Below are 27,002 nucleotides of genomic sequence, written 5' to 3'. Positions count from 1 at the left end.
ATTTATCCTTCTATCAAACACGAATGTTTCCTGGATCAAATGTCCTATTTTAATTATGTAATTACTTTATATTTATTTCTAACGGCTGCAGCGGAGCGCACAGGTACGGCTAGTAATAAAATAAAAATATTAGCTTAAGCCCAAAACATTGATTATATTATTATTGATTGAGCTGTAGTGACACCAAACGGGAGTACAAATGTTAGGAGATAAAGCGCGAATCCGTAAGGTTTAATGAAAACAATTAATAGACCTATTTATGTTTATTGAAATAACTCTTCTACATATACTAGCTAATATAAAAGTTCCTAGAGTATTTCATAGGAATAAAATATGAATGAGAATAGTTTTGACAAAAAATTGTTATTAAATATAGGCTTAGGTTTTGCTTTTAAGAATGAAACCTTTCCTAAACTAAGAAAATTATTAACATTGAACAATGAAACCTTATTAAGATGTTAAATGACACAAAGTTCATATAGGTAGGTTCTCTAGAAATATATTTCTGTACTAAGCAATGCTATGATATTCTGAAGGACTGATAAAAGGCAACAAAGATTCGAATATGAAATCATTTCTTATAGACAGGCCGTATGTAGGCTAGAATTTGTCTGTCTGTCCGTCCGTGGTGTTTGTAAGGGTCTCTCGTGATAGCTGTGATGTTAGTAAATTATCTTCCGGTTTTAAATAACACCGAATTTACAAAAATGCATGTATAAATTAGTCGAAATGGGGCTGTAACCGGACATTGCATGTCGTTTGTATTTTATTGTGGCATACAATCTAAATTAGTGGGTGAAATTAACTTGTTGTGTAGGCCTATTCAGATGTCATAGCCCACCTCTTTCACGGCCCTTTTGATGTTCGCCGTAGACTGGTTGTCAGCCTAGGAGTTTCGTTTAGTGGAAGTGTAGTTGAAGAGGTAGGTTGGAATTGTTTACATTTAAGATATAACTATTCTAAGTAAACATAGACTTTAGTGTGAACACTAATTATGTTCTAAGCACTATAGGAACTTGCTAAGATGCCATGGATTTATAGTATTGATTAGTAGAAATTGTGATCACTGGGAGAGCTGTAAGCCCACCCAACACGATCTAAATACGTAACTTATATACGAAAATTGTCCTGCGTTAATGAAGAATACGGCCATATTTCATTAATATGACGTAATTTGAAGCAGAAACTGGAGTACGTTTCAGTGTCGCCAACGTAGTAATGAAATCTAACCTAACTTCTCATATGATACTACACACCTAATCAAACGTAACCTAATCTGTCACATAATCTAACCTAACCTATTGCATAATACTATACACCTGTAGTAACATACCTTACATTTAGTATAATATGCTTTTATGTATTGCCATCCATACTTCTCGTGTCGGGAGCCATTTATTTGACGTGAATAGTCATACTGGAAGAAAATATGGTGATTTGTAATAATAATTACATTTAGTTCGTTGAGTGTATGTGTTAATGTAGTGATAATTCCATATATATATATATATATATATATATATATATATATATATATATATATATATATATATATATATATATATATATATATATATTCGTTCAGTGGCCGGTGCATACTCTACCCTGTCCAGCTTTAGTTTTGAATAGATAGTAAACTTAGGCTTTAGTCGTGGATATTTTAGCATTCTGAACTGATTACGAAATTACATCTCTATCGGTACCGATATTTCACTATTTCTCATACCTCGTATTAGGTTTCAGCATAAACAATAATGTCACAGCGAGTTTTAAACGTAGTTCCACCTTTATTCCGATAGTTTGTATCCTGGCGCACACTGTCTTATCCGCTATTTTGGGTCTCCCATTCATTTGTGGAATTTAAGTCTTCCAAATAGTCATAATATTTAAGTAATATTTAAGTATCCTACTGTTAGTGACTGGTAAATCCGACCCTAGGACTTGGTGAAGTTAGGGGTGAAAATTGCTCCCCACCCACCACACGCTTCAGTAGCGAGAGTTTGTCAGTCAGTTTATGGTTGTCAGGTGGTCAGGTCCTTAGTCTTGCCTGCCTGCCTGCGTGTTGAAAACATTTGATCTGGTGATCTTTCGCGTTCTGTAATATATTACTAGCTCTTTAGTTTAATTTAGTTTTTGTTATAACAATTTAGTTTAGTTAATGTGTTCTTCTATATAATTGTTTAAAGTTTTTAGTAATAATAAATGTCGCCTTGGACTTACTCTTTCGGTGTTAACATCCGACTCCCTCTGCCTTGTTTATCTGATTCCAATGCCAAGCCTGATTTGATAATTAATGATGATGACGCGTAATGAACTTCTTCGTTACTTTAGCCCTTTGTCCATTTCTTAATGATTCGAGGGAGTCTCGCTATCCTTCGGCAGGTCTTCGTACACAACTTCTTTCTTTGTCTTGTTTTATCTCCGCCTTAACCGACTCAACAAGCCAACGAGATGTAAGGGATGACATCTCTCACAATACAGGACCATCGTGGAGACGTTACAGGACAAGTGCAAGACCTACCGAGTCCCGTGGCATAGAAATAAATTTCACCCCACGTCAGAACAAGTTCGGAGTATTTAGGAAACTTTAAGACACTTCTAATGTCTTACATCCTGCATATGAATGTCAATCTCTATAAATTCCTCTTTCAGTTGAGATGGATGTGATAAAGATGGAACCTGACATCGACCCATTGCCTATACCACCAAGTGATACAGAAGAGAAGAAGCTCTTATCACAGGTAAATTGAAAGTGATTATTATGTGATCTTTTCTATGTTCGAAATGCGTAACACTGTAAACTGTAACACAATCAATAACTATTCATGGTGTGTGGATAAGCTTCAGGGCTTCTACCGCGTTGTCTTGGTGTTTTTGGCTGACGTTTTGACTGCTGTGTTGTGGCCATCTTCAGAGCAGTTGTTGGTTAAGGAAAGTCTGCCAGTACTTATATATATATATATATATATATATATATATATATATATATATATATATATATATATAGTAGTCTCGATGGGGGGGAGTACTTGCTGTGATTGGTCGTAGATTCTCCTTCTGGCATCTGATTGGTCCTACGTGGTCCAATCCAGTTGAGGTCTGTATGAAGGGGAGTATTCATATTAAATACTGGCCCTCATAAGGTCCGAAAGAGTGACCTTGAGACTACTATATATATATATATATATATACTGGCAGACTATTTCCTTATCCAACAACTGCTCTGAAGATGGCCACAACACAGCGGTCGAAACGTCAGCCAATAACACCAAGACAATGCGGTAGAAGCCCTGAAGCTTATCCACACACCATGTACACCAGCCACGGAAGCCTACGTGAACAAATAACTATTCATGTTTAAATTTACAATTAGCAGACTTAAGTAGGCCTACACTAACAAAGGTCAAGTCAGCAGTTGCTTGTGCTGCTCATGCTGTTGTAGCTGTTACAGCTGGTCCACAGAACCGGATTTTGCTGCTCATATCCATCAGAATGCTTAGTGCACTAAGGTATCACACAGTAGTTGAAGTTTCATGACAACATATCTTCCTGACGAAGACTAATCGGCTAACAAACCTCAGAAATTCAACTGTTGAACTGACAGAATAGGTTGTTTGTTTAGTTTCACCAACAAGGAGATGCTGCTGCTTAAAACATGGCACTCATTTATTTCCTACCTTGGCCATAGATTAAATAGCATCCATCCGAACTTGTCTTACTGTAGTAATACAAGGAGAGATGTTAGAGTTCGCAGTTATCTGCTGCTGGAATCAATACAACTCTACTATATTCTGTCTCTGATTACTCTCAGAAGGAACACCTAACAAAAATAACTCATTTTAAGACATATTTCCCCACACACATTTTTTGTAATAAATTAAGTCGTTCTGAAGTGAAATATATTTGTATGTGGAAATTTAAAAAGAAGTACCGGTAAACATATATTTGAAGAAAGTAGTATCATGTGCGCTTACATGCTGCGTTACGAGGTTTTTCATACAACTTATATGTCACTACTGACTCTGGAGTGTGTTCACGTGCATTCGGGATATAATAATAGAGTGGAGAGAATTAAAACTAGTCACTGGTTTCCGTGAACAGCTGCATATAATATATTTCATAATTATTATGTTTTGTGTTGCAGGAAGGAAATGTATTAGATCAGCACGTGACTGAAATAAAGACGGAATGTAAGGACGATCTCATATCAGAGATGACATTTGATGAAGTTGAGGTGAGTGCAGTTTATGAAATGAGTTGGTCCGTAGTTCTCCCTCTGTTATGTATTGGCTGATATGCCTACTAGATTCAGATGACCAGGGGATACGATAGTTGCTCTCATGCTGTACATTTGTTCATCCTACGGTATATCACTCCTGAATCTTTCCGACCCCAATTTTATCACAGAAACTACGATGCTCAACATTAACTAAATCATATACATTTTGACAATTTGATTCCCGCTGATACTTTCTGCCATGTTTGCTTTTAATTTAATTGACAGTCGAGTATGGAATGGGGGCCGCTCTCAGTTAATCCTGTGGTAAGTGGCCAAACTGGTGGCTTAAGAAATACACTTAATTGTGTTTTTTTCTTATTTGATTTCTAAATTAATTTGTGAGCGAAACTCCACATTTGATGACTATTTCTTGGGACCAGTTGTTTGTAAATACACATTAAAACCACGGATCACAAAGACTACTCCATAGTTCCTTTTCCATCCTCACACTGACTGTTACATGGGAAGGAAGAATTATTCGTATTTCCCCGTCCAACTTCTTCAGTAAACCAATGCACAGGATTGCGAACAATAAAACCATTGTGAACGAGGCTTTTCATACAAATTATTTCACTAGTCATTCTGTAGTGTGTATAGGTAAATTCGCAGATGTTAGGATTTGATAATACGAGGGTCACTCCAAAAGTAATGCACAACATTTTTTTATTTTATTTTTTTAACATAGGTTAAGGGTGTTTGAGAATAAGGCGCTTAGGAAAATATTTGGGGCTAAGAGGGATGAAGTTACAGGAGAATGGAGAAAGTTACAGAACGCAGAACTGCACGCATTGTATTCTTCACCTGACATAATTAGGAACATTAAATCCAGACGTTTGCGATGGGCAGGGCATGTAGCACGTATGGGCGAATCCAGGAATGCATATAGATTGTTAGTCGGAAGACTGGAGGGAAAAAGACCTTTAGGGAGGCCGAGACGTAGATGGGAGGATAATATTAAAATGGATTTGAGGGAGGTGGGATATGATGATAGGGACTGGATTAATCTTGCACAGCATAGGGACTGATGGCGGGCTTATGTGAGGGCGGCAATGAACCTTCGGGTTCCTTAAAAGCCATTTGTAAGTAAGTAAGTAAGTATTTTTTATTCTACACCTTTGGCATTTATGGAGGTCATAGGTACATTCTTCCCGCTTGTATTCAAATTTAAGTCGTTGCCGTGAGTGGCGTCATGATAGTACTTATTCAAGATGTCTGCTGTACTTGACATTCTTCAGAAGCAATGTACTGTTATCGAGTTCCTGTGCTGTGAGAACGGGACAGTGGGAAACATTCACAAGAGGTTGAAAAATTTGTATGGAGATGTAGCTGTCGATCGCAGCACAGTTAGTTGGTGGGCAAGCAGATTATCTGGTGAAAGAACGCACATCAGTATTCGGGTTACTCCTCGCAGCGGCAGATCCTGCATTGCACGAAGTCCTGACAATGTGCAGCGCGCTGATAACATGGCTGTGGTTAACAAACACGTAACAGTGAAAGAATGGTCACTCCAAGTTGGAATAGGAGAAGCAAGTATGTGCAGAATATTGAAACAGTTAGTGTTAAAAAAGGTTAATGCCAAGTGGGTTCCGAGGATGCTGACAGATGCCCACAAAGAAAGCCATAGAACAATGTGCAACAAACTTTTGGACAAGTATGAGAATGGAGGAGATGACTTTCTTGCAAGAATTGTGACAGGAGATGAAACGTGGCTCCACCATTTTGAACTGGAGACAAAGAGTGTAGTGACATCATGCAAATTCACTATAAAAAAGAAATTCAGAACTGCGCCTTTGGCAGAAAGTTATGGCTACTGTGTTTTTCGATTCAGAAGGATTCTTGCTTGTGGACATGGTGCCACATGAACCCACCATTAATTCTGACGCGTATGTGGCAACTTTCAAGAAACTTCAAGCTCAACTAAGTCGTGTTCGACCACATTGGGAGAAGCAGGATGTTCTGCTATTGTGTGACAATGCACGACCACATGTCAGCCACAAGACCACAGACCAGATCAGAAACTTTGGATAGACAACACTAAAACTTCCGCCTTACAGTCCTGATCCGACACCATGCGATTACCAGCTCTTTGATAAATTGAAGGGATGAGGTTTGAAGATGACGACTCACTCTTGCATGTTGCTAAAGAGTGGCTGAGATGTATTTGTCCAGACTTTAACCTTGCAAGTATACAGGCCTCTTTCCAAGGTGGCTCAAGGCAATTAATAGGGATGGGGATCATGTGGAAAAGTGACATTTTGTTTTCAAAGGATGTATCTACATACTGTGAAAATAGCAAAGCTGTAGGATAGAAGTATAATTTTTAAATAAATGTTGTGCATTACTTTTGGAGTGACTCTCGCAATATGAAGAGACACAGTGGCGTAAATTTTTATAGCTGGGCGCCCCAGCAAAGATAATAATCTGGGCCCCTTTCCTTACTGCTATTTTTGTCATATTTTCATAATTTTATTTTTTAAATCTAATTTGAATAAAACTAATTAGGATAGAAAAATTCTCCATTTTTAAACAAAATTAATTGAACAGAACTGAAAAAATTTAAATTTAACTAGGGAGCGGATTTTTGTGTGTTAAAATAAAAAAAATATGTATATTTTTTTAAATATGACAAAAATATCTTGCTGAGCTTGGAAAAAAAAGTTACTAGGTACTGACCAACCACACTTGAGTGCTAGTACCTGGCCGAGAATATCAGTGAACAACAAAGATCATCTCCAAATTCTCCATCATGAATGCATGCCGATTATCTCTGAACAATGATTTATACGGTGAAAACGATCTTTCCACATCACAGGACGTCTGACGTGCATATTTAAAGAGAGGAATATCACAAACACAAACACCGTCTATTTCACCTACAGGCACACCCTCCAATACTTGAGGAACTTTACACATCTTTTTGTATCCACTGTTTTTCCCAAACACATTCTGGAAATTGTCCCTTAGTTCTTGTACTTCTGAACCTGGTAGCGAGGCTAGTTTAATTCCCATGGCACGCACCTCTCTGTTTCAGACAACAGGTTTTTAGATGTTTCGAGGTTTTTTTATGGTGTCACACAAAAAGCTTAGATTTGCTAATAGGAAAGCCAAATCGTTTTTTAAACAACCATCTTTCAATATATCTTGAAGGACATCGATTGACGAAGCCAATAACAGGGAATCACAATAAGATGTATTGCCTTACTTGATGGACATGAGCGAGAGGTGAGAGATTTGTTTAAATTGAATAATGTTCATACCCGAGCTCTTATCTGTTGTGTTTCACAAACAAAGCATGGAATGAAATCATCTTCAGCAACAATAAACATTCCTAATTTTGTGTTGCAAGATCTCTCCTCCTTGTCCATGTTAATTTATTCTCTAATAATAACACTGATATGCTGCCTAGCAGTTCTCAGAACTTGAGGTGATACTATGAGGAGCATTCAAAAAGAAACGAGCCGGAGGCTTAGGAACAGAAACCAGTACCTGTATGTCAAAAGTATTGGTCCTGGCTGTTGAGGCACTTATCCCTCTGCGACACAAGGTGGTGAATGGCTGTCTCGTAAAATTCCCAGGGCTGTGTTGTAAACCAGTTCCAGTGGTATTGCTTGACGTCGTCGTCGGAGGTGAATCGTTTGCCCGTCAGAACCTTTTTTAGGGGACCAAGAATGGCGTAATAGCAGGGAGAGAGGTCTGGACTGTATGGAGGGTGACCGAGAATCTCCCACTTGAATTTCTGCAATAGTGCCTTGATTGTGTTGGGCATATGAGGCCTTGCATTGTCTTTTGACAGAGCCTTTTTAATGGGACCAAAAATGGCGTAATCGCAGGGAGAGAGGTCTGGACTGTATGGAGGGTGACCGAGAACCTCCCACTTGAATTTCTGCAATAGTGCCTTGATTGTGTTGGCCGTATGAGGCCTTGCATTGTCGTCTGCCCCTCACAGCCTCTCTTAGGGGACCAAAAATGGCGTAATCGCAGGGAGAGAGGTCTGGACTGTATGGAGGATGACCGAGAACCTCCCATTTGAATTTCTGCAATAGTGCCTTGATTTTATTGGCCGTATGAGGCCTTGCATTGTCGTTTTTGCCCCTCACAGTCTTTTTTTAGGGGACCAAAAATGGCGTAATCACAGAGAGATAGAGGTTTGGACTGTATGAAGGGTGACCGAGAACCTCCCACTTCAATTTCTGCAAGAGTTCCGTGATTGTGTTGGCTGTGTGAGGCCTTGCATTGTCGTGGAGCAGAATGACCCCACAGGTGAGTTTGCCTGGTTGTTTCGAATTGATCGCTTGGCGAAGTGTGGTCAAGGTTTGCGGGTAACGCTGGGCATTCACTGTTGTCTTGTGCTGCAGGAAGTCTATCAGAGGGGGGCCGTCTTGGTCAAAGAAGAACATCAGCATAACCTTTTCTGCACTTGTGTGGTTGGCCTCGGATTTTTGTGGTGGTGGTGACCCTGGATGCTTCCATTGCAGACTTTGTCGTTTCGATTCTGGTTCGAAGTAATGACAACAAGAATTCCTGCAGCACGTGACAAAAGTGAATGCCCAGCGTTTCTCGCAAACCTTGCCCACTCTTCACCAAGCGATGAAATCAAAACGACCAGACAAGATCACCCGAGGGGTCATTCTGCTCCACGACAATGCAAGGCTTAATACGGCCAACAGAATCACAGCTATCATGCAGAAATTCAAGAGGGAGGTTCTCGGTCACCCTCCATACAGTCTAGGCCTCTCTCCCTGAGATTACGCCATTTTTGTTCCCATAAAAAAAATCTCTAATGGCAAAAGACAATACAAGGCCTCATACAACCAACACAATCAAGGCACTATTGCAGAAAATCAAGTGGGAGGTTCTCGGTCATCCTCCGTACAGTCCAGACCACTCTCCCTCCGATTACGCTATTTTTGGTCCCCTAAAAAGGCTGTGATCGGCAAACGACAATGCAAGGCCTCATACGGCCAACACAATCAAGGCACTATTGCAGAAATTCAAGTGGGAGGTTCTCGGTCACCCTCCATACAGTCCAGACCTCTCTCTCCTTGCGATTACGCCATTTTTGGTCCCCTAAGAAAGGCTCTAATAGCAAAAGAGAATACAAGGCCTCATACAGCCAACACAATCACGGCACTATTGCAGAAATTCAAGTGGGAAGTTCTCGGTTATCCTCCATACAGTCCAGACCTCCCTGCGATTACGCCATTTTTGGACCCCTAAAAGAGGCTGTGAGGGGCAGACGACAATGCAAGGCCTCATACGGCCAACACAATCAAGGCACTATTGCAGAAATTCAAGTGGGAGGTTCTCGGTCACCCTCCATACAGTCCAGACCTCTCTCTCCTTGCGATTACGCCATTTTTCGTCCCCTAGAAAAGGCTCTAATGTCAAAAGACAATGCAAGGCCTCATATGGCCAACACAGTCAAGGCACTATTGCAGAAATTCAAGTGGGAGATTCTCGGTCATCCTCCATACAGTCCAGACCTCTCTCCCTGCTATTACGCCATTCTTGGTCCCCTAAAAAAGGCTCTGACGGGCAAACGATTCACCTCGGACGACGACGTCAAGGAATACCAGCGGAACTGGTTTACAACGCAGCCCTGGGAATTTTACGAGACAGCCATTCACTGCCTTGTGTCGCAGAGGGACAAGTGCCTCAACAGCCAGGACTAATACTTCTGACATACAGGTACTGGTTTCTGTTCCTAGGCCTCCGGCTCGTTTCTTTTTGAATGCTCCTTATATTACAAAAATGGATCACAGATACACCACACGGCGCTTAGAAACACGAAGTAACCCAGAATTCTTAAAAAGATAACGTACTTCTGAGTTACATAATTGATTTAGTTTTGAAATGTTTAAAAGTTCTTGTAAAAAATTATTTAGGTAAGAAAAAACTCCAAGAATTATGTGTTTATAATGCATTTCCTGAAAATATGTATTTGCATAATTTTTTTGTGAAAATATGTGTTTTTATGTGAAATAAAATTCGGGTTTTAAACTTCAAACTTCATGTTCGGAATTTTTAACTTTGTTAATTGTGTTTTATCACATGCAAAAATAATATTTAATTACATAGGAATCTGCTCCCTAGATATAACTTCTATTTTGCTAAAGTAATAATAATTATACAGTAATAGGCCTTCCTAAAATAAATTTAATGTGAAGCTTAGTTGAACATCTATTTTCTCATCTGGCATTTTGAGAAGCAAATGACTCAGTCAGATCTTGTAGACCAAGTCTTTTGGGCCTTTTCACATTCAATACTTAATACACTGAGAGCACTAAGTCTTTCTTGAGTCATGGTACTGGAACACTGGGATTCGTTCCACCACAGATAGTTTGTGTTTGACTACTTGGTCGATATACTGAATCTATTTTAATTAAATTCGAAACATACTTTTGAAGTTTCTTCCTTTTTCATGTTTCTGCACCACTCAAATGTTCATAATTACTTTTAAAAGATTTCATTGCCACAAAACACGAAAAAAATGATGAATAAAATCTGGTAACAAGTAGACGTGTTGCTATACAAAACTTCTTTATTTCAATGTGTGTTTACTGCTTATATACTGCGACTATGGCTACACCCACCACAAGAAACAATGTCTCCATCCATGAAAATCAGTCTGTCACATTTTCAACGCTGGTGTCACTGCAGTACGGTTGTGGGCGAGTCTACTGAGGCAAGCGATGGGGGTGTATGATGCGGAGTTCTGCCAGTTGGATCATCGTATGCGCATCCTCGGGTCCAGTGACGGCAGTCATTACCACAGATTTTCATATGCCCTGGTCGAGGTGGGTTCCACAAAGTTGGTGACCCGGGAGGATGCAGTGGTGGCTCTCGTGCTTTTCTTTTCGAACATTAATCGACTTATAACCACCCAGCCCTTTTCGTTCTCTCTTCTTTTTTGTCACTTTATTTCTCTTCCCCAGTCACCATTGCATGCAGAATGTCCACCACTTCATCACAGCCATTTTCACCTTTCCATCCCCACTGTTAGTTCTTTGCCACGTCCGCCTATATGACGGGATTCGTTACGAATGCCTGGTGAGGATACATACTTCTTCCTCTTCTAGATATTTATATTCATTCTTAGGTTAAGTTTCTTAGGCTTATAACTCCCGTCTCACCAGCGGGGATATTCCCTATCTCCATGATCTGTCCCACGGTTTCGAGCGCGACTTCCGAATTGTGCAGCCCGACAGGGCGCCCAGCAACGAAGCAATAGTGGACCCTTCATACTGCCCCTATATGCAAGTTTAGGTGCGTAGCCCGGACCAGAGGTCAAGTACACTCACGTAGCGCCCCAATGAGGGCTCGGGACGATTTGCATGCCCCGGTGACCGACTCTGCTCGCCAAGGCGGATATATCACTCCGACGTGTTACCGCTTACTAATGGGTGTCGCAGTGTAATCAACCAGAAGTCCCGTGAAGCTGCGTGCGGCTTTGGTGGGCGAGTGACAGATATGCCGTGTAGCAATTACTGTCGAGCATATTTTATTGCATTGCAGGAAATATGAGCGCGACCGTCGACAATATGCAATTCGGCCGACTCTATGTGACGCTCTTGCTAATGATTTTAATTGTGCAAATGCATTTCTGAGATTTTTATCGAATACAGGACTTGACAGGGTGATTTAGTTTTTATTGACCCTTTTTCATTACAACCGGATGTTGTATTTGTTTTATATTTTTATTGTACATATCTGACATTTCTGACCTTTTACATGTGAAGAGCCTGTTTTATAAAATTTTATTGTTTTGAAATGTGCTACACAATTGATCTCTAGTGACCTTTGTTTTATTATTTTACTGGTTCGTTTTGAATAATACTTAGGGCCTGAGAACTGCTCACCTTTATGAATTTTAAGAATCACCTTGTTGATACTGCATTTGTTTACCTTGTTTTTACTGTGACAACGTTTTCAGTTCTCTTTAGCATTCTGGTTATTGTATTGATTGTGTTTTATTTTTTGTGAAAAATTTGAGGTAAGGGCGCAAGTAGCCATAGTTGCTGATGTACCCTTCTTAATCCCCATATGCCAAAGAGTAAAAAGAGTGGCTCTGCATTACGGAAAATACATAACGTGGGCCTTGAGCTGCAATTCGAACTCAGTTCCAAATATATGCCAGTACTCACTGAATGTTTTCGACCCTCCCTGGCCTCGAGACCCCCCGCAACACGGGGTCTGCGGGGGTGTAAGTTACGCCATTGAAGAGACATGAAAATAGTCACAACTACATAAGATATATTACATAATTTTATTATTATGGATTGTGTTCTGCAGGAAGAAAATGTATCAGATCTACACATGACTGAAATAAAGATGGAATGTATGGACCACAGCTATGAATTGAAATCAGAGATGACATTTGATGAAACTCCTGTGGCAGTTGGCTTTCCCGAAGTGAAAAGTCAAGTTGAGGTGAGTACAGTTTATGAAGTTAGTTGGTCGGTAGTTCTCACTTGTTAGTTACTGACCAAGGATTACGAGTGTTGCTCTCATGCTCCTCATTTCTTTATCCTGCTGTCCTTCATGCATTTTTTCCACCCAATTTTTCTGGTAGAGACTGCGATGCTGAGCGTTCACTAAATCATATCTATTTTCAAACTTTTAGCCACCATTGATAATTTTTCCCAGTGTTCACTCAGGTGTAATGGTCAGCCAAGTATAGAGTAGGGTCAGTCTGAATTGAAGACGTCACCCGAAAAAGGGAGTATAGAACAAAATATAGTTCTGATATAAACTAATTTCAATGTTTGTCAGCTGCCAGGTTCATCATAGTTGCATCCGAAAAGTATAATTTAACAGCGAAGGAAATCTTTTTCGACACAACTGTGATGAATCCGACAGCTGACAAACATTGAAATTAGTTTAAATCAGAGCTACATTTTGTTCTGTACGCCCTTATTCGGGTGACGTCTTTAATCACTCTGGCGGTAGGTGCCAGTTATTTTGTGCCTGGTGTAGGAAATACTGTTAATTAGATTTCTTGTAATTTGTCTTTTCAACTTCCTTTGATTGCTGTCTATTTCTTGGGACAGATTGCTGGTAAATACCAATGAACGCCACAATTCACAAAGACATCTTCACAGTTCTGTTGCCATCCTCCTCCACTCTGCAGTAGCAGCCTCACACTATTTCATGGGGAGGACATTTAATCACGTTATCGAGTCCAAATCCCTGAAATAAAGCAAGAAACTGAAATAATATGAAACCAGACTCTGGGAAAGTAAACATTTAAGGGGTCGTAAGAGGTAGGTGCGAGAGTCGACCTGAATATTCACGGTATAGATAGTTTCTTCCATTCTTTACCTGTCCTAAATTACTTTCTCTGGATTTTCAAATTATCTTACATTTGTACAAACCTTGATTTGTTTAGCTTAGTTGTATGCCTGCCACAAATCCAGAAATATCTGAAATAGTCCCAAACTTTCCTAACAAATATTTTCCATTATTCAGTTTTACCCTAACAATTAGGGCTGGATTTAGGTATAGTGCCCCTAGCCAGTGCTAAAATTTTCCACCCTCCCCCAACTCCCATAAACAGTTTATGAGCAACTATTATTAGTTTTAAGGGGACACTCAACTATATTTTGGAACTTTTTTCCTATTTGACCAATCTTTTTCGAATTTGGAGAAAAAGTTTAATGTACACGTGGAAAGTAACATGCAAAATCTCAGCTCATTAGATCCAATACTTTTCAAATAAAAAAATATTTCAATTTTTAATCAATCATTAATTGAAATATCACTTTTAATTATTTTTTATTTTTTGGCTTTGTGCATTTGACTGTGACTTCTCAATGAAGAGAGGAAGAATTCTGCGTACTGATTTAGTTCTGTCACGTAAATTAGTGTAGAAATTTAATTTTTCATTTCTATGACACTTTTTCTCCAATTTTTAAGTTGATTGTCCCCTTAAATGAAATGTTACAATGCAGAAAAGAAATTACTGGATTCAAAATACATGGATCGTACTTGTGAATTATAAAGATTTCATTCGCACTTTCTTCAAAGAGAAAGCATTTATGATATCATGAATGCAAAGAAAAATATTCAAATTTATTCATTGTTGAAACGAAATTGATTTGTGAATGTTAGGCTGTGGTTTATTTTTAAGCATTGGTTTTGTTAATTGTATGTAATTATTACGAGTACTTCTCACTTGGATTAGAAGCATAAAGTAAATTTAACAGCAAACTCCAACTATTTGCGGAATAAAACTTTCATACAGGATTATGTAGTGCACGTGCTGGAAGAGATTAAATAGTATTGTAGACTATAGAGTATATTGGAAATGTAACTGAGAGTTGTGGTTACTATTCATAGCGATAAATAGAAAACGCACATCCAACTTGATTTTCAACAATGCATTCTTGTTTATACAAGCAGTTGTATTTAAGTAGTTTCATGGTATAATAACGTGATACTGGCATTAAAATATAATTATGCAGCTGCACACTTTCCTTTTACTCTCGATACAACAGCGACAATGCTATACCAAAACATTATCCGACTTCCACAAGTTGTTCAAGAACAAACTGCAGAAAAGATTTACCAACAAGTGTTTTAAAAACAAATTTCACTGTAAAATGAAAATGAAAAAGGAAGAGTAAAAGAAAGAGAAAATGCCGCCCTCCCTGGAAATTGCTGCCCTAGGTTTCCTAGGCCTAAATCCAGCACTGGTAACAGTTTGATCAGTTCTCTTCGTGAATCCTACTCACCTGTGTTAAGTTTCTCAATATTGAGTACATTTTTCTCAGAAGTTATGAAAGATACAAATGTAGAAAAATAGGGAATGTGTAATATGTATACCTTTATGTATACAACCACTGAGCGGTTGGGAAACAAAAAAACAAATTCATAATATTTTTTGCATTAAGAATTACTATAATTTATTTATTATTTTTGCTGAAAATAGAAATAATCTTAACTTTTTTAACATACCGTGTAAAATCCCATCACATTGATGTTGTATATTGAGTTCAGCCATCTGGGCACAATGCTTTCTGAGAAAAGTGCACCACTGTCACAAGAATAAGGAAGTGGAGAAAAATGGTGTCACATTCTCCATATCTTGCAATGTTAAATGTTTCAATGTTGGGAGAACTTCTCTCAAAAGGGAATTGCTACAGTATAGGGCTAAAAGCTGACAATTAGAAGATATAAAATCATATTATATTTTTACACATGTTAAACTACCGAGAATGGTAAAAAAACTAAATTAATTTTTTTTTGTCAAACGGTTAGGTACAGCTTACAGCAGTAAAATTTTTGGAAATATTCAGCATATTTTGTCTTCATTATTGTATCTTGTACAATAATGAAAATTGATATGTATAAAACACATTATTCTGTTATATGAAAAAAATATTTTTACTTTCCAGTGAACAAGCGTTTCCCTCATAACTCATACACTTGTTAACATTTTCATGTTCTCTCTTTTATTTTATTGCTGAAGCTAATGTTTACAATATCGTACTCTTTCAAGTACATTCCTTAATAAATAATATGTTTTCTGTTTTGTGTTAGAGGAAAATGCTGATATTTGACCATTTTTTAAAATGAATTTATTTTTTATCAGACAATCTATCAAAGATAGAGAAGTGATTTTGCATCATATTGTAGATGTGACCTGCATAAATACACAAAAAATTTCATCAGAGAATGTTGGATAGTTTTTTAGTTATGTGGGAAACGCTTCATCACTGCACAGTGTACTGAATTTTGGGGGGGGGGGGACTAAATAATTCTTTTTAAACCGCAAAATATTTTTTCCATATGGCAGAAAGACAGTGTTTCACACATACTAATTTTCATTACTGTACAAGATACAGTAATGAAGGGAAAAAATGTTGAATATTTCCAAAATTGTACTGCTGTAAGCTGCGCCTGACTCCTTAACCCAGATGTTCCTGAACTATTTCTTAAGCCCAGCATTCCGTCCTTCTGGAAGGAGGTCTGGATAATCTACTGTCTGCATTGCTTCTTCAACTACTGCTGTGCTGTAGCTTCGTTTCACAAAATGTTTTGCAGGAGGCACGTGAGTTCGACCACCTGGAGGAGGAGGTCAAGCTGGAAGGAGCGACAGAAGAGGATGAAGTCTCTACTGAGGGGTGAGTGCATTGTATGATCATTTATTTGTTGTTGGTTTCACTGCTTTATTTTTATTATAGCGTTGAAGAATGGAAATGTGTAATTAATGTTAACATGATTTTTGTTCAAATGAATGACTTAATATTCTTAATTGCCATGTCTGTCTGTCTGTCTGTTTATGTGGTTGTCTATTTGTATGTCAGTCTGTCTTCTGTCTTGTTCTGTCTGTCTATCTGTCCAACATTCCACCTACCATCCAGCCACGCGTCCGTCAATGTGAATGTAAGCCCACCTATGGAAGCAATTTGTAAGTATATTAATTTCTTTGTAAACAGTTTACTCTCATTTTCCACTTGCAGTGTCCAAACCATAGAAGTGGATCAGATTAATATAATTGCTCCACATTTTTACTTTAAAATTTGAATATTTTTATGTCATTATATGATTCAGTTGCTACAGCAGGTGGAATTTGTGAACTGTTTTGCATTTATTGTCAGACTGGACAATGACCAAGAAACTTTCATGGAGAAATCCACACAATGAAGACAGCTGCGAAATTCTATTAATTGCGAAAAAATATGTTTACTAAATTGTAGTTGATTTTGTAAAGCTGGTATTCAGGGTGTGTCTTGGCCCATAGCTCAGACAAAACGTAAGGGCACAGAATTACTCGTATGTCTACACTGCTTAATGTTGGAAAATGATTTGCCCTTCATCGGATCCCCCTACACTGTGGAATTTCTATCAGTGAACCTGCAGAAATGTTTACCAGAAAAGGACCTCTTATTAATGTACAAGAAAATGTAGCCCATGTAACTTACACCTCTTTGAAACTGGTGTTGGTCACTATATGAGCATTTTGCTAAATATCAAATTCAAATGACAATCGCACCAAAATGAAGTATTTAAATTTGTTTCTCTTTGTAGCTGACATTTTAAGTGTTGGCTATTACTGCTAGAAGAAATTTATTTGCTCAAAGCATGGTACTCTGTAGACAAAATATTTGTCAGACGAGTAGCTAACTTATGGCGGAATAATTATTCCTATGTCTTTGAAAAGTCAGTGGATTTCTAATCCTATTCTTTTTTATTACCTGTATTTCCTTTTGAACGTTCCTAATCGTGTCTTTAAATGAAGGTATTTCTCCAGGGAACTTATGCTCTTTAATAAAAAAATGAACACACAATTTGCAGTACAAAAGCCAGTTGAATATTATATGGTTGGGAAATATTAAAACAGGTAGAAACTTCTTCACAAGAAAACTATATATGAGTAGCTTAATATCAAAGGCGGACATCTGACCTTCAGATGAAATTTATATAATGTGGATTCTTATAGATTTTTTCATGCTTTTTTCAGTTATAGTGAAACTATATATGAACTCTAACACTACATTTATAAAAATAAATTGTTTTAAAATACTACAAAAAACACTGTGAAACAAAAAAGTGCCTCTAGATCAAAAATATGGAGACGACAGATGTCAGTCTTTGATATTAAACTACTCATATAGTGTTACACCATAAGGAAACCACAGGTATTATGGAAAAAAGTGTTATTACTTCAGTTAGCCATATCAGGTCTCTCAAAATTTGTATCTGGAAAATCTCAATGCTGTGTACCTCAGCAAAAATTGTGGTTATGTGACCACCAGAATGACACTATATATAGTGAAATGTACAGTCGACAATAAAATTGAGGTATAAGTCGAAAATTAAAGGCACAGTCAAAAATAAATGGGAAGATTTAATATATAAGAAAGTTTAGGAGAAGTTCCAAATCAACTACGCAAATCACCAGTTGAAAATTTCAGGTTCTCTACTGTACATGACTGTCTCACCATATAATTGGTATACTTCCTTTACCAGACCTTATTCTTTGTAACTTTCTCAGCGAACAAATTACGAACAACACCTAGAAGTCTGTGTAGGAGCTGAAAGATAAACATCCTTGTTTACAAAGTATTACTAATAGCTTCAGTGTCAAACACAGCTCACTAGGTAACACACTTTATTATGTAACTCCTTGAAAACATCTTTTTTAAGTCCCTTCTTTAACAGCTACACCTATACTCTTCCTTTCTTTAATCGAAAGAGCAGTGCATAAGTACACGGGTTGTATGAAACATAGGATTCCTTGCTTTACAGTACCTGCCAGAAACAACACAATGGCAAGTGATAATGAGACCCTGTAGTTTTTTTATATTTTTATGTTATGTTTCTTTGATTATTTTCTTTTCAAATATTGTTGGAGTGATGGGAAGAATTAATTAACTCTCTTTTATATTTATTCATATATTATTGGAAGCAAATCCATTTTTGTTCATTATAGGTTTAAGTTACATTAGGGATGTCAGCATATTTATGAACAGTATTAATTGGCACTCAAATCGCACTACTAGTTCTAGAATCAGCAGTAGCCACCATTCAATCTTGGCATGAAGATTGGTTATTAAAGCTTTTATGCCCCAATCACGATGGAAAGGCACAATGTGTAAAGCATTTTAATATTCTCTAGGACATTTATTGTACAGCGACATTAAGATGTATGAAATTCCCATGAATACAAGTACTTCACGGAAGATGATAGGATGAAAATTATTAACGATTATAAGGAAAACATTTGAAACTGCATGTAGTCCAAAACTTTATTGACATATTCAAAATCTAATTGCAAATTTTAATGCTGTGTTAAAACCTTATTAACAGTTTTAATGTGGCTATTATTTATTTGTTCAAATTCCATCTCGCTCGTAAGTTTCCAGCAGAAATAATGTGAATATTTGTAGTTATATGTGCTATCAGCTTTTTCACAAATGAATCTCAACGAAATTATACTGATTCTCATGTAGAGTCCATTATGAGGATAGTTTCCAGTAACACTGACATTGAAAGAATTATTTCTAGAGAACTTCGCAAAAATTTCGCAAGATTGACAATTTTCACGAATAAGGACAAACCCGGTTATTTGCCTGTGCATGTAGAAACAAAAGAGGTTTGTATCATTTTAGTTTTATTTTAAAAATTCAGCAATGTATAAACATTTTGAAAAGGCATCAGAATAAAGCCTACTGCGCATTTATTCACGAATAGGTTGTGTCATTCACATTGTAGTAATATTTGAAATTGTTCGTGTTATGTGAAATAATTTTTATTAGCAATAATTGTGTCCACACCTGTGGAGTAACGGTCAGCGCATCTGGCCGCGAAACCAGGTGGCCTGGGTTCGAATCCCAGTCGGGGCAAGTTACCTGGTTGAGGTTTTATCCGGGGTTTTCCCTGAACCCAATACGAGCAAATGCTGGGTAACTTTCGGTGCTGGACCCTGGACTCATTTGACCGGCATTATCACCTCCATTTCATTCAGATGCTAAATAGCCTAGATGTTGATACAGAATCGTAAAGTAACCCAATAAAATAAAAATAAAAGAATAATTGTCAAATAATTCTCCAAAGATATATTGTTTAGCATGGTCGGAACAGAAATTTCCTAAATAAATGATTGTAGTGGACTGTATAGCCTAGTAACTTCTGGTAAATGTACATTCCTGTAGTAATTCTCTAAACAATGTACACCCTGACTAACGATTTCTTTACATGCTGCAATCACAACACTTACAAAGTGCAATCTGATAAACAGCAGTTCGTAACCTTGCCAAGCCCACTTTATTTTACAAGACTTTGAGCCAGAGACGTATCTTAATGTTATTTGTAGTTGAAGCATGAAAGAATGTAACTTGTGAGAGCCTGCTGAATTGTGACACCACTCCTTACTACAGGCATGAGGGATCCAAATTTGCGGATACAAATGTGTATGTCACATGACCTCTCACCATTGTCTCGTCACAGCTACAGACCTATGCAGACACTCGTTTGATTTGTAGACACGATTTCGGAACGACTATATTTATCTTAGAGAAGAATGCATGATAAAGGTTTGTAAACCACTTAGAACATCTTTGATGTGAGCTGCGATTAATGTCGGAATTTCGCTGCAAGAGCAGCTATGTTGTATGCACTTCATTAATTACTTTTCATATCATAGATCTATATTCTAAACAAAAATGAAACATTGGGACGAACGCAGATGTAGTAGCCATCCCTCATTACCCAAATGAATCAGATGTAGACTACTGTTATAATATCGATATGTAACCGGTCGAGGTGGATTCCCTCAAGTTGGTGACTGCGGGATGCAATGGTGGCTCTAGTGCATTCCTTTCTGCACTTTTATCAATTATCACCATCCAGCCCTTTTCATTCTCTCGTTTTTCTCATCACTATTTCTCACCGCTGACCACCATTGCATGCACAACGTGCACCACGTCATCGTAGCAATTTTCAACTTTCCATCCTCGCTGTATAGACTTGACACGTCCGCCTACATGCCGGGGTTTGCTGAGAATGCCCGATTAGACCTCATAATATTTCTTCCTCTTCTAGCTACTTATATTCATTAATAGGTTAAGTTTCGTAGGCTTATAATTCCCATCTCACCAGTGAGGATCTTACCTATCTCCGTGGTCCTGTCCCACAGTTTCGAGCGCGACTTCCGAATTGTGTGGCCCAACTGGAGGCTCAGCAACGAAGAAATGGTGGACCATTCATACTGCCCCTATATGCAAGTTTAGTTGCCAAGCCCCAATGGGAGCCCGGGGCGATTTAGACCCCCAGTGAGCGACTCTGCTCGCAGGGGTGGATATATCGCTCCGACGTGTTACCTCTGACTATTGGGTGTCACAGTGTAATCAACCACAAGTCCCCTGAAGTTGCGTGCGGTCTCGGATTTCTCCGGCTTTGGTGGGTGAGATCGAAGTTAGCCGAGTAATCCAGCGGTTGTGTTCAGTGTAGAGTGGGGAGCCACTGGCGGTTATTCCCGTGGTAGGGGCATAAAACTGCAACACGCCTCCGGTGTAAGATTTGTTGTTAGGTGTATAATGCCAAGTTTGAAGGGTAACTTGCGTGAGGTAGGTTACAGAAAAGTCTTCGTATGTTAAATTATGTGTAAATATTTTTTTAACACACTATTATGGTTGGATCCTTATGGAAAAAGATCTGTACTGATCCTGTCAAATATTATGTATAAAAACAGGTAGTCCTACTTACAAGTGATTTGCAATTCTTGTCATTAGAGCCGCTTTGGTTTGACAAATATCTTTCTATTCTCCTTCAGCCTTCAATTGTCTGTACATATTAACCACTGCTTATTGTAAGCTGCTCTGTAACGAAAGTATTTTCTTTCTTAATGTAGGCCTATAAGTTCTTCAGACTCTTTGCTTCTGGATATGTTATAACCTTAAAATAAAATGGTTATTGCATTTTAAAATATGAACTACACATTAACCTAACTTCAGCCTTGATTTTATTCACTTTCATTAGACTGAATATTTGTGAGGTTATGTAAAATTATATTACGTAATTCTCAAAAATAATTGCACCTTAGGAGACACAATTTTCTTTTGTTCCACTGACTTCTGTGGGATGATAATTTAGTGATAAACACATGGTTTTATTTTGTAGCTATTAATGCTTACAACATAAAAGTCGTTTGATACCTGTATATTCTAATGGATAGATGGAGGTATTTATTACAGCAAACTAATAAACCACGTGTTTACCACTATATACATCTCTCATAAGACAGTGAAACATGCCTTCTTTGATGTAGCTTCTCTGGAGAATATCTTATATTATGATAAAAAAAATGTAATTGTTATATCATATAATTAATTTTTTTATGAATAATGTTTTAAAGTTAAAATAATGCTCTTACCTCAGCAGAATCATCTGTTGGCCTAATTATAAATTTCAATATTCTAGAATATAAGTATGCCTATGTAATATGATATCTTAATACATATTAAATTAATAACAGTGAATCTTAATACAACACAACATTCTAATATGTTAATTTGTTGTAATATTGCAATGTAATGCTACAAAATTTCTACTTACCTAGAAACATACAATACCGGCAGTTCTGATAATAACAATAATTGCACCACAGAGTTGTATTATGTGGTGTGATGGAAATAGTAACTTCACGTACAACTTGCGGCTGGGTAGCTCAGTTGGTAGAGCAGCTGGCTACGGACTGAAAGGTCCGGGGTTCGATCTCAGGTGGTGACAGGATTTTTTCTCGTTGCCAAACTTTCAGAATGGCCCCGAGGTTCACTCAGCCTCCTATAAAATTGAGTATCGTGTCTTTCCCGGGGGTAAAAGGCGGTCAGAGCACGGTGCCGACCACACCACCTCATTCTAGTGCCGAGGTCATGGAAAGCATGGGGCTCTACCTCCATGCCCCCCAAGTGCCTTCATGGCATGTTACAGGGATACCTTTACCTTTTTTACAACTCGCAATTCCCGGAATATATTATTTATATATTATAATCGCGATATAAAATACGCACACAACATTACGGTTCAATAAATCTAGTGAATTTTAAATCGAGGAGCAGACCGGCCTGAATAATAATTCCAAGTGTACCAACATAAGAACTACAAAATGACTAAGTATCATAATATCTAGAACATGTGGATGTTGAAGTAAGTGTTGCCAGTAGTGAAGTGAACCTGGGGGCTGCGAAAAAAAAACTACATTTCAGCTGGTGATCATGTAATGGGGGGAAAAATGTTGAAGTTGCATCTTAGTACCTCAGGATATGCTGTGCCGACAATATTAAGGGTAAAAAAATTACAAATTGTGAATGAACTATTCAGCAGTATCATTTCTTCAATCGGCTAATGTTCTGAAGCTAAAACATGTTGTCAATTACTTTGTACAGATTTTGTTTTTCAATTTACAATTTCAAAATTACATCATTCTTACGCACTTATCGCAAAAATAGTTACAAATCATACGACTTTACCAACTGAAGAATTTACCACAGTTTCGTAAATTGTAACAGTTGTTTAATAAACGCATAAGGAAATGTAATTCATTTTTTATCTGTAATATTTTTATACCCTTAAAACTCAAGAACAATGGTATTTTACAAACAATTTCAAATTAACGTATCTCTGAAAATTTTGAGATTAAGACACAGTCATGTTCATATGACATTTTATGCTCAGAATATCTTCGGAAATAACACTAGCCTGCGAATTTCAACTTCGTGTTTGTTGCCTAAACTAAGTAATGTGATTTTATATAATGTCGATGTGCTGAATCCGAATTTTCAATCCGTTTGCTTCTATCACGTCAGGTTTGTTTGCAAATCACTTTAAATGTATTTTATAATTACGTGAATTTTATCACAAACTTTTTCATTTCACTTTTTTATTTCAAATTCAAAAACAATATTTAAAAGACACAACTTGCTGAAATTATGTGTATGGTTGTTCATACATGTCACTAGAGTATTTTTGCTTTGTTTTGTCTTGTTTACTTCACTATTGGATGTACAAATTAGCACAATGTATCACACAAAAAATTACACCACTTGCTTCTTAGTTGAGAGAGTCCTCCTGTTCCTCTTTCTTTTATGTTTTCTTCAGGTATTTCACGTTTTAACATCCAACAATAATCACGAAGCATACTAGTGCTCCCGCGTCCCTGGTACCTTCTTTCAAACTCCTGCAGATCCTTGTGAAATCATTCATCTTACTCTTAGCTGAAAAATCCTAGATTTTCGGCGAAATAATCTAGCTGAGAAAACAGAAAATTTTGATACACATCTTACAACCAAATTCCTTGTATGCTTCAAGCATGTTAGCCACAATGTTTCGGTAATTAGGATCCTTGTTGCCAAGAAATTTTAAAACAACTTCACAAAACAACATCCATGCTGATTTCTCCTTTTCACCCATACTGTTTCTAAATGCTGCACCGGACATGTTTTCTTATGTCAGGACCATGAAATATATATCTTCTTTCAGTTTGCTTCAGATAGTAGTGGAAATTTCTCACATATATACTTAAAACAGCCTCCTTCCTTATTTAAAGCTTTTACAAGCTGTTTCATTAAGCCAAGCTTGATGTGGAGAGATGGCAGCACAACTTTAGAAGAACTCACAAGGCTATCGCGCACAACATTCTTACAACTGACTTCCAAATTTTGTCGAGGTGGCCAGTCTTTCATAGTCCAGTGATCAACTCGTGCCCTATTATCCCACAGGCAAAGAATGCATGAAAATTTGGTAAAACCGGATTTTTGACCCAGCAACATAGTAAGAACTTTGAAATCATCACAACCTTGCCAGTTGTGTTCCTATAGTCCAGTTGTAATAACAGCAGTTGCAAATTTGTGTATGATTTTTTGAGGATCACTGAATAGGCAATGGGCATTGAAGCAAAAATGTTTCCCTTATGAAGGAGGAAATCCTTTAAACTTCGCTTGGAAGCATCAATGAACAGTCTCCATTCACTTAGGTCATAGTTTGGAAATCCAAGTTTTAGCATAAATTCTTTCACATTACTGCAATATACAAGATTATCATCTTCGGAGAAAAAGTATTTAAAACCTATTTCACGTTGTCAGTACCAATAGAATGATGTTTGTGTGAGATTTTCTGGTCGCACAGGGATTGGTACATTAGGCACAGGTAAAATGGCTGACAACTGAATACACGATTTGATTTTTATATTTAGAATCGTACTCCTTCACATCACACGAACAGAAGTAGCAGTCATTACTATGGTTCGACTGCTCTCTCCAAACCATAGGTACTCCAAAAGATAGCAACGGTCTTTTCCAATTGATGAAATGACGAAGCTCTTCAGTGCATACTCTACATAATTTGTGTCGTGTCCAAGCTTTACTTTGGTCTCCAAGTTTGATTCCAAAATAGGCATGGTATGACTTTTTCACAAAATGTGTAACATTACACCTCTGCTTAGGCAATGTGTATATCCTACGTAAGTTATATAACAAAAGCGGTCTGGATTATTTAGACATCCCCGATGCAACATGGTAAATACTTTCTTACTGAGCTAAAAACTTTCAGCATTCTACTCCACAATAAAGCTTCAAACTGATTTCGTTTCGTTTCCAGATGAAACGCAGACTAATGAAATGTGACAGAAACTAGACGAGTTGAGTTGAGTCTCTCACCAAGGAGTGGCTGACATTTCTATCTTTCACAAATAAAAATAATGACAAGGCTGCACGTTATTTCGCCCTAACTTCCTTATGTGCTTGCACCCCTATCTGCTAAGAAACATCCAGTGTCCTTGGTTTTCAATATAAACACCTTAAAAATATGTTGAATACATTTGATTTTCATATCCTAACATACTAAACCTACATATTGTGAATTTTTTTAGTAACAACAATAGGATTTTATTCTTCCAACAATAATTCCTTTCTACAATTCGCCTTAAACGCTCTCGTCAACAATTGGATTTTCACTCAACACAGTATTCGTTATAGCACTCCACCGACGACAATGACAATTTACTTGGACTAGTACGAACAACAATGAACTGTTAATCTTAACTAATATTTACAAAGCACTATTTACAAATCATAACTACCAGTTCTCAGTTCACAGTTCTTCTATCTCAGTCACTCGAGTTCACAGTATCTCGAACCACAGACCTTCAGAGACAGTTCACTGTACTCGAACTCGGGTCCCTCCAACTGCGGTCCACTGCACTCGAACTCAGGTCCCTCCAACTGCGGTCCAGTGCACTCGAACTCAGGCCTTCGGATGCTGACGCAGATGCGGACGCACACTCGAGTCGAACTCCGGTACACAAGACTGGCTTGCTTGCTCTGGCTTTCTCACTGACTGGCTGACTAATCAACTGAAAACTCTAAAACTGCTGTCGTTCCTTCGCGTCCGTAATTTATAACCACAGCGACGTAGCCTCGAAGGTTCCACGCGTCTCTAGAGATGGCACTCCAGAAAAATCCCGAGCCCTCTCCTCTCTACCAGCACCAGATGCGCGCGCACTCTCTCTCCACTCTCTCGCCGCGTTGGCCCTTTTCCCCTCTCCGCCGCGCGCCATCCCAAAGTGCTCCGCGCGATCTTCTCTCTTGCGGGACGCTGGTCGTGAGTTCGAATCTCACGTCGCTGTCACAATATGTTAAAGTATTACAGTTTAAGTAATTACGCTATAAATTGTCGTAATATATTATAAGAAAATTAAAATAACAAAAAAATGGTACGTGATAGGAAATTTTTGGCTTTGAATTTGATTTCAGCATGCTAAAAATACCCTAAAAACATTAAAACTTTGGAGGCAGGAATTTCATCGCAGACTAGTGTAATCTATGTAAGCGACGGTAAATCCTCGTGAATCACACTGTGTATTTGTGATATTTCCTGCTTTAGTCTTAATTGGTCGAACTAAGAGCCCATTTTCTTCACAGTATTGGAGTGTCAGCTGCTAGCAACAGTATTACAGAAGATGAGTGCCTTCAGACTGGTGAGAAAACTTACAAATGTGATGTTTGTGAAAAGTGGTTTCACGACTTGGCAAGGCACAAGATCCATGCTCATTTAAACACGAGCAAGAGCCCGTTCATTTGCGATGTTTGTGGAAAGAATTGTTTGCAGTTGGATCGACTCAAAAGACACTCACATCTTCACGCAAGGGCGAAGGCATTCAGTTGTGATATATGTGGAAAGAAATTTTCGGCTTCTCGTAGTTTAAGAAAACATGCAGTTGTAC

General features: G+C 37.9%; 1 protein-coding gene across 3 annotated transcripts in view; it reads left to right on the top strand.

The window, feature by feature from the left end:
* The first annotated feature begins 634 nt into the window (after window positions 1-634).
* LOC138691512 (zinc finger protein 235-like) overlaps window positions 635-27,002 on the top strand; it is an 83,547-nt gene continuing 57,179 nt past the window's right edge. For 2 of the 3 annotated variants that reach the window (XM_069813506.1, XM_069813510.1), the window contains exons 1-6: window positions 635-922; window positions 2,653-2,741; window positions 4,145-4,234; window positions 12,572-12,709; window positions 16,325-16,404; window positions 26,701-26,756. In XM_069813506.1, coding sequence (XP_069669607.1) covers window positions 2,658-2,741; window positions 4,145-4,234; window positions 12,572-12,709; window positions 16,325-16,404; window positions 26,701-26,756 — 448 coding nt within the window. In that variant the 5' untranslated portion in view covers window positions 635-922; window positions 2,653-2,657. Of the gene's footprint in view, window positions 923-2,652; window positions 2,742-4,144; window positions 4,235-12,571; window positions 12,710-16,324; window positions 16,405-26,700; window positions 26,757-27,002 lie in introns of those variants that run through there. The other variant, XM_069813507.1, reaches the window with a different exon arrangement.

This window comes from Periplaneta americana, chromosome 16, assembly GCF_040183065.1.
Source record: "Periplaneta americana isolate PAMFEO1 chromosome 16, P.americana_PAMFEO1_priV1, whole genome shotgun sequence".
Taxonomy (NCBI): domain Eukaryota; kingdom Metazoa; phylum Arthropoda; class Insecta; order Blattodea; family Blattidae; genus Periplaneta; species Periplaneta americana.
Note: the sequence above shows the minus strand (reverse complement) of the source record. Positions and strands in the feature narration are given on the sequence as shown.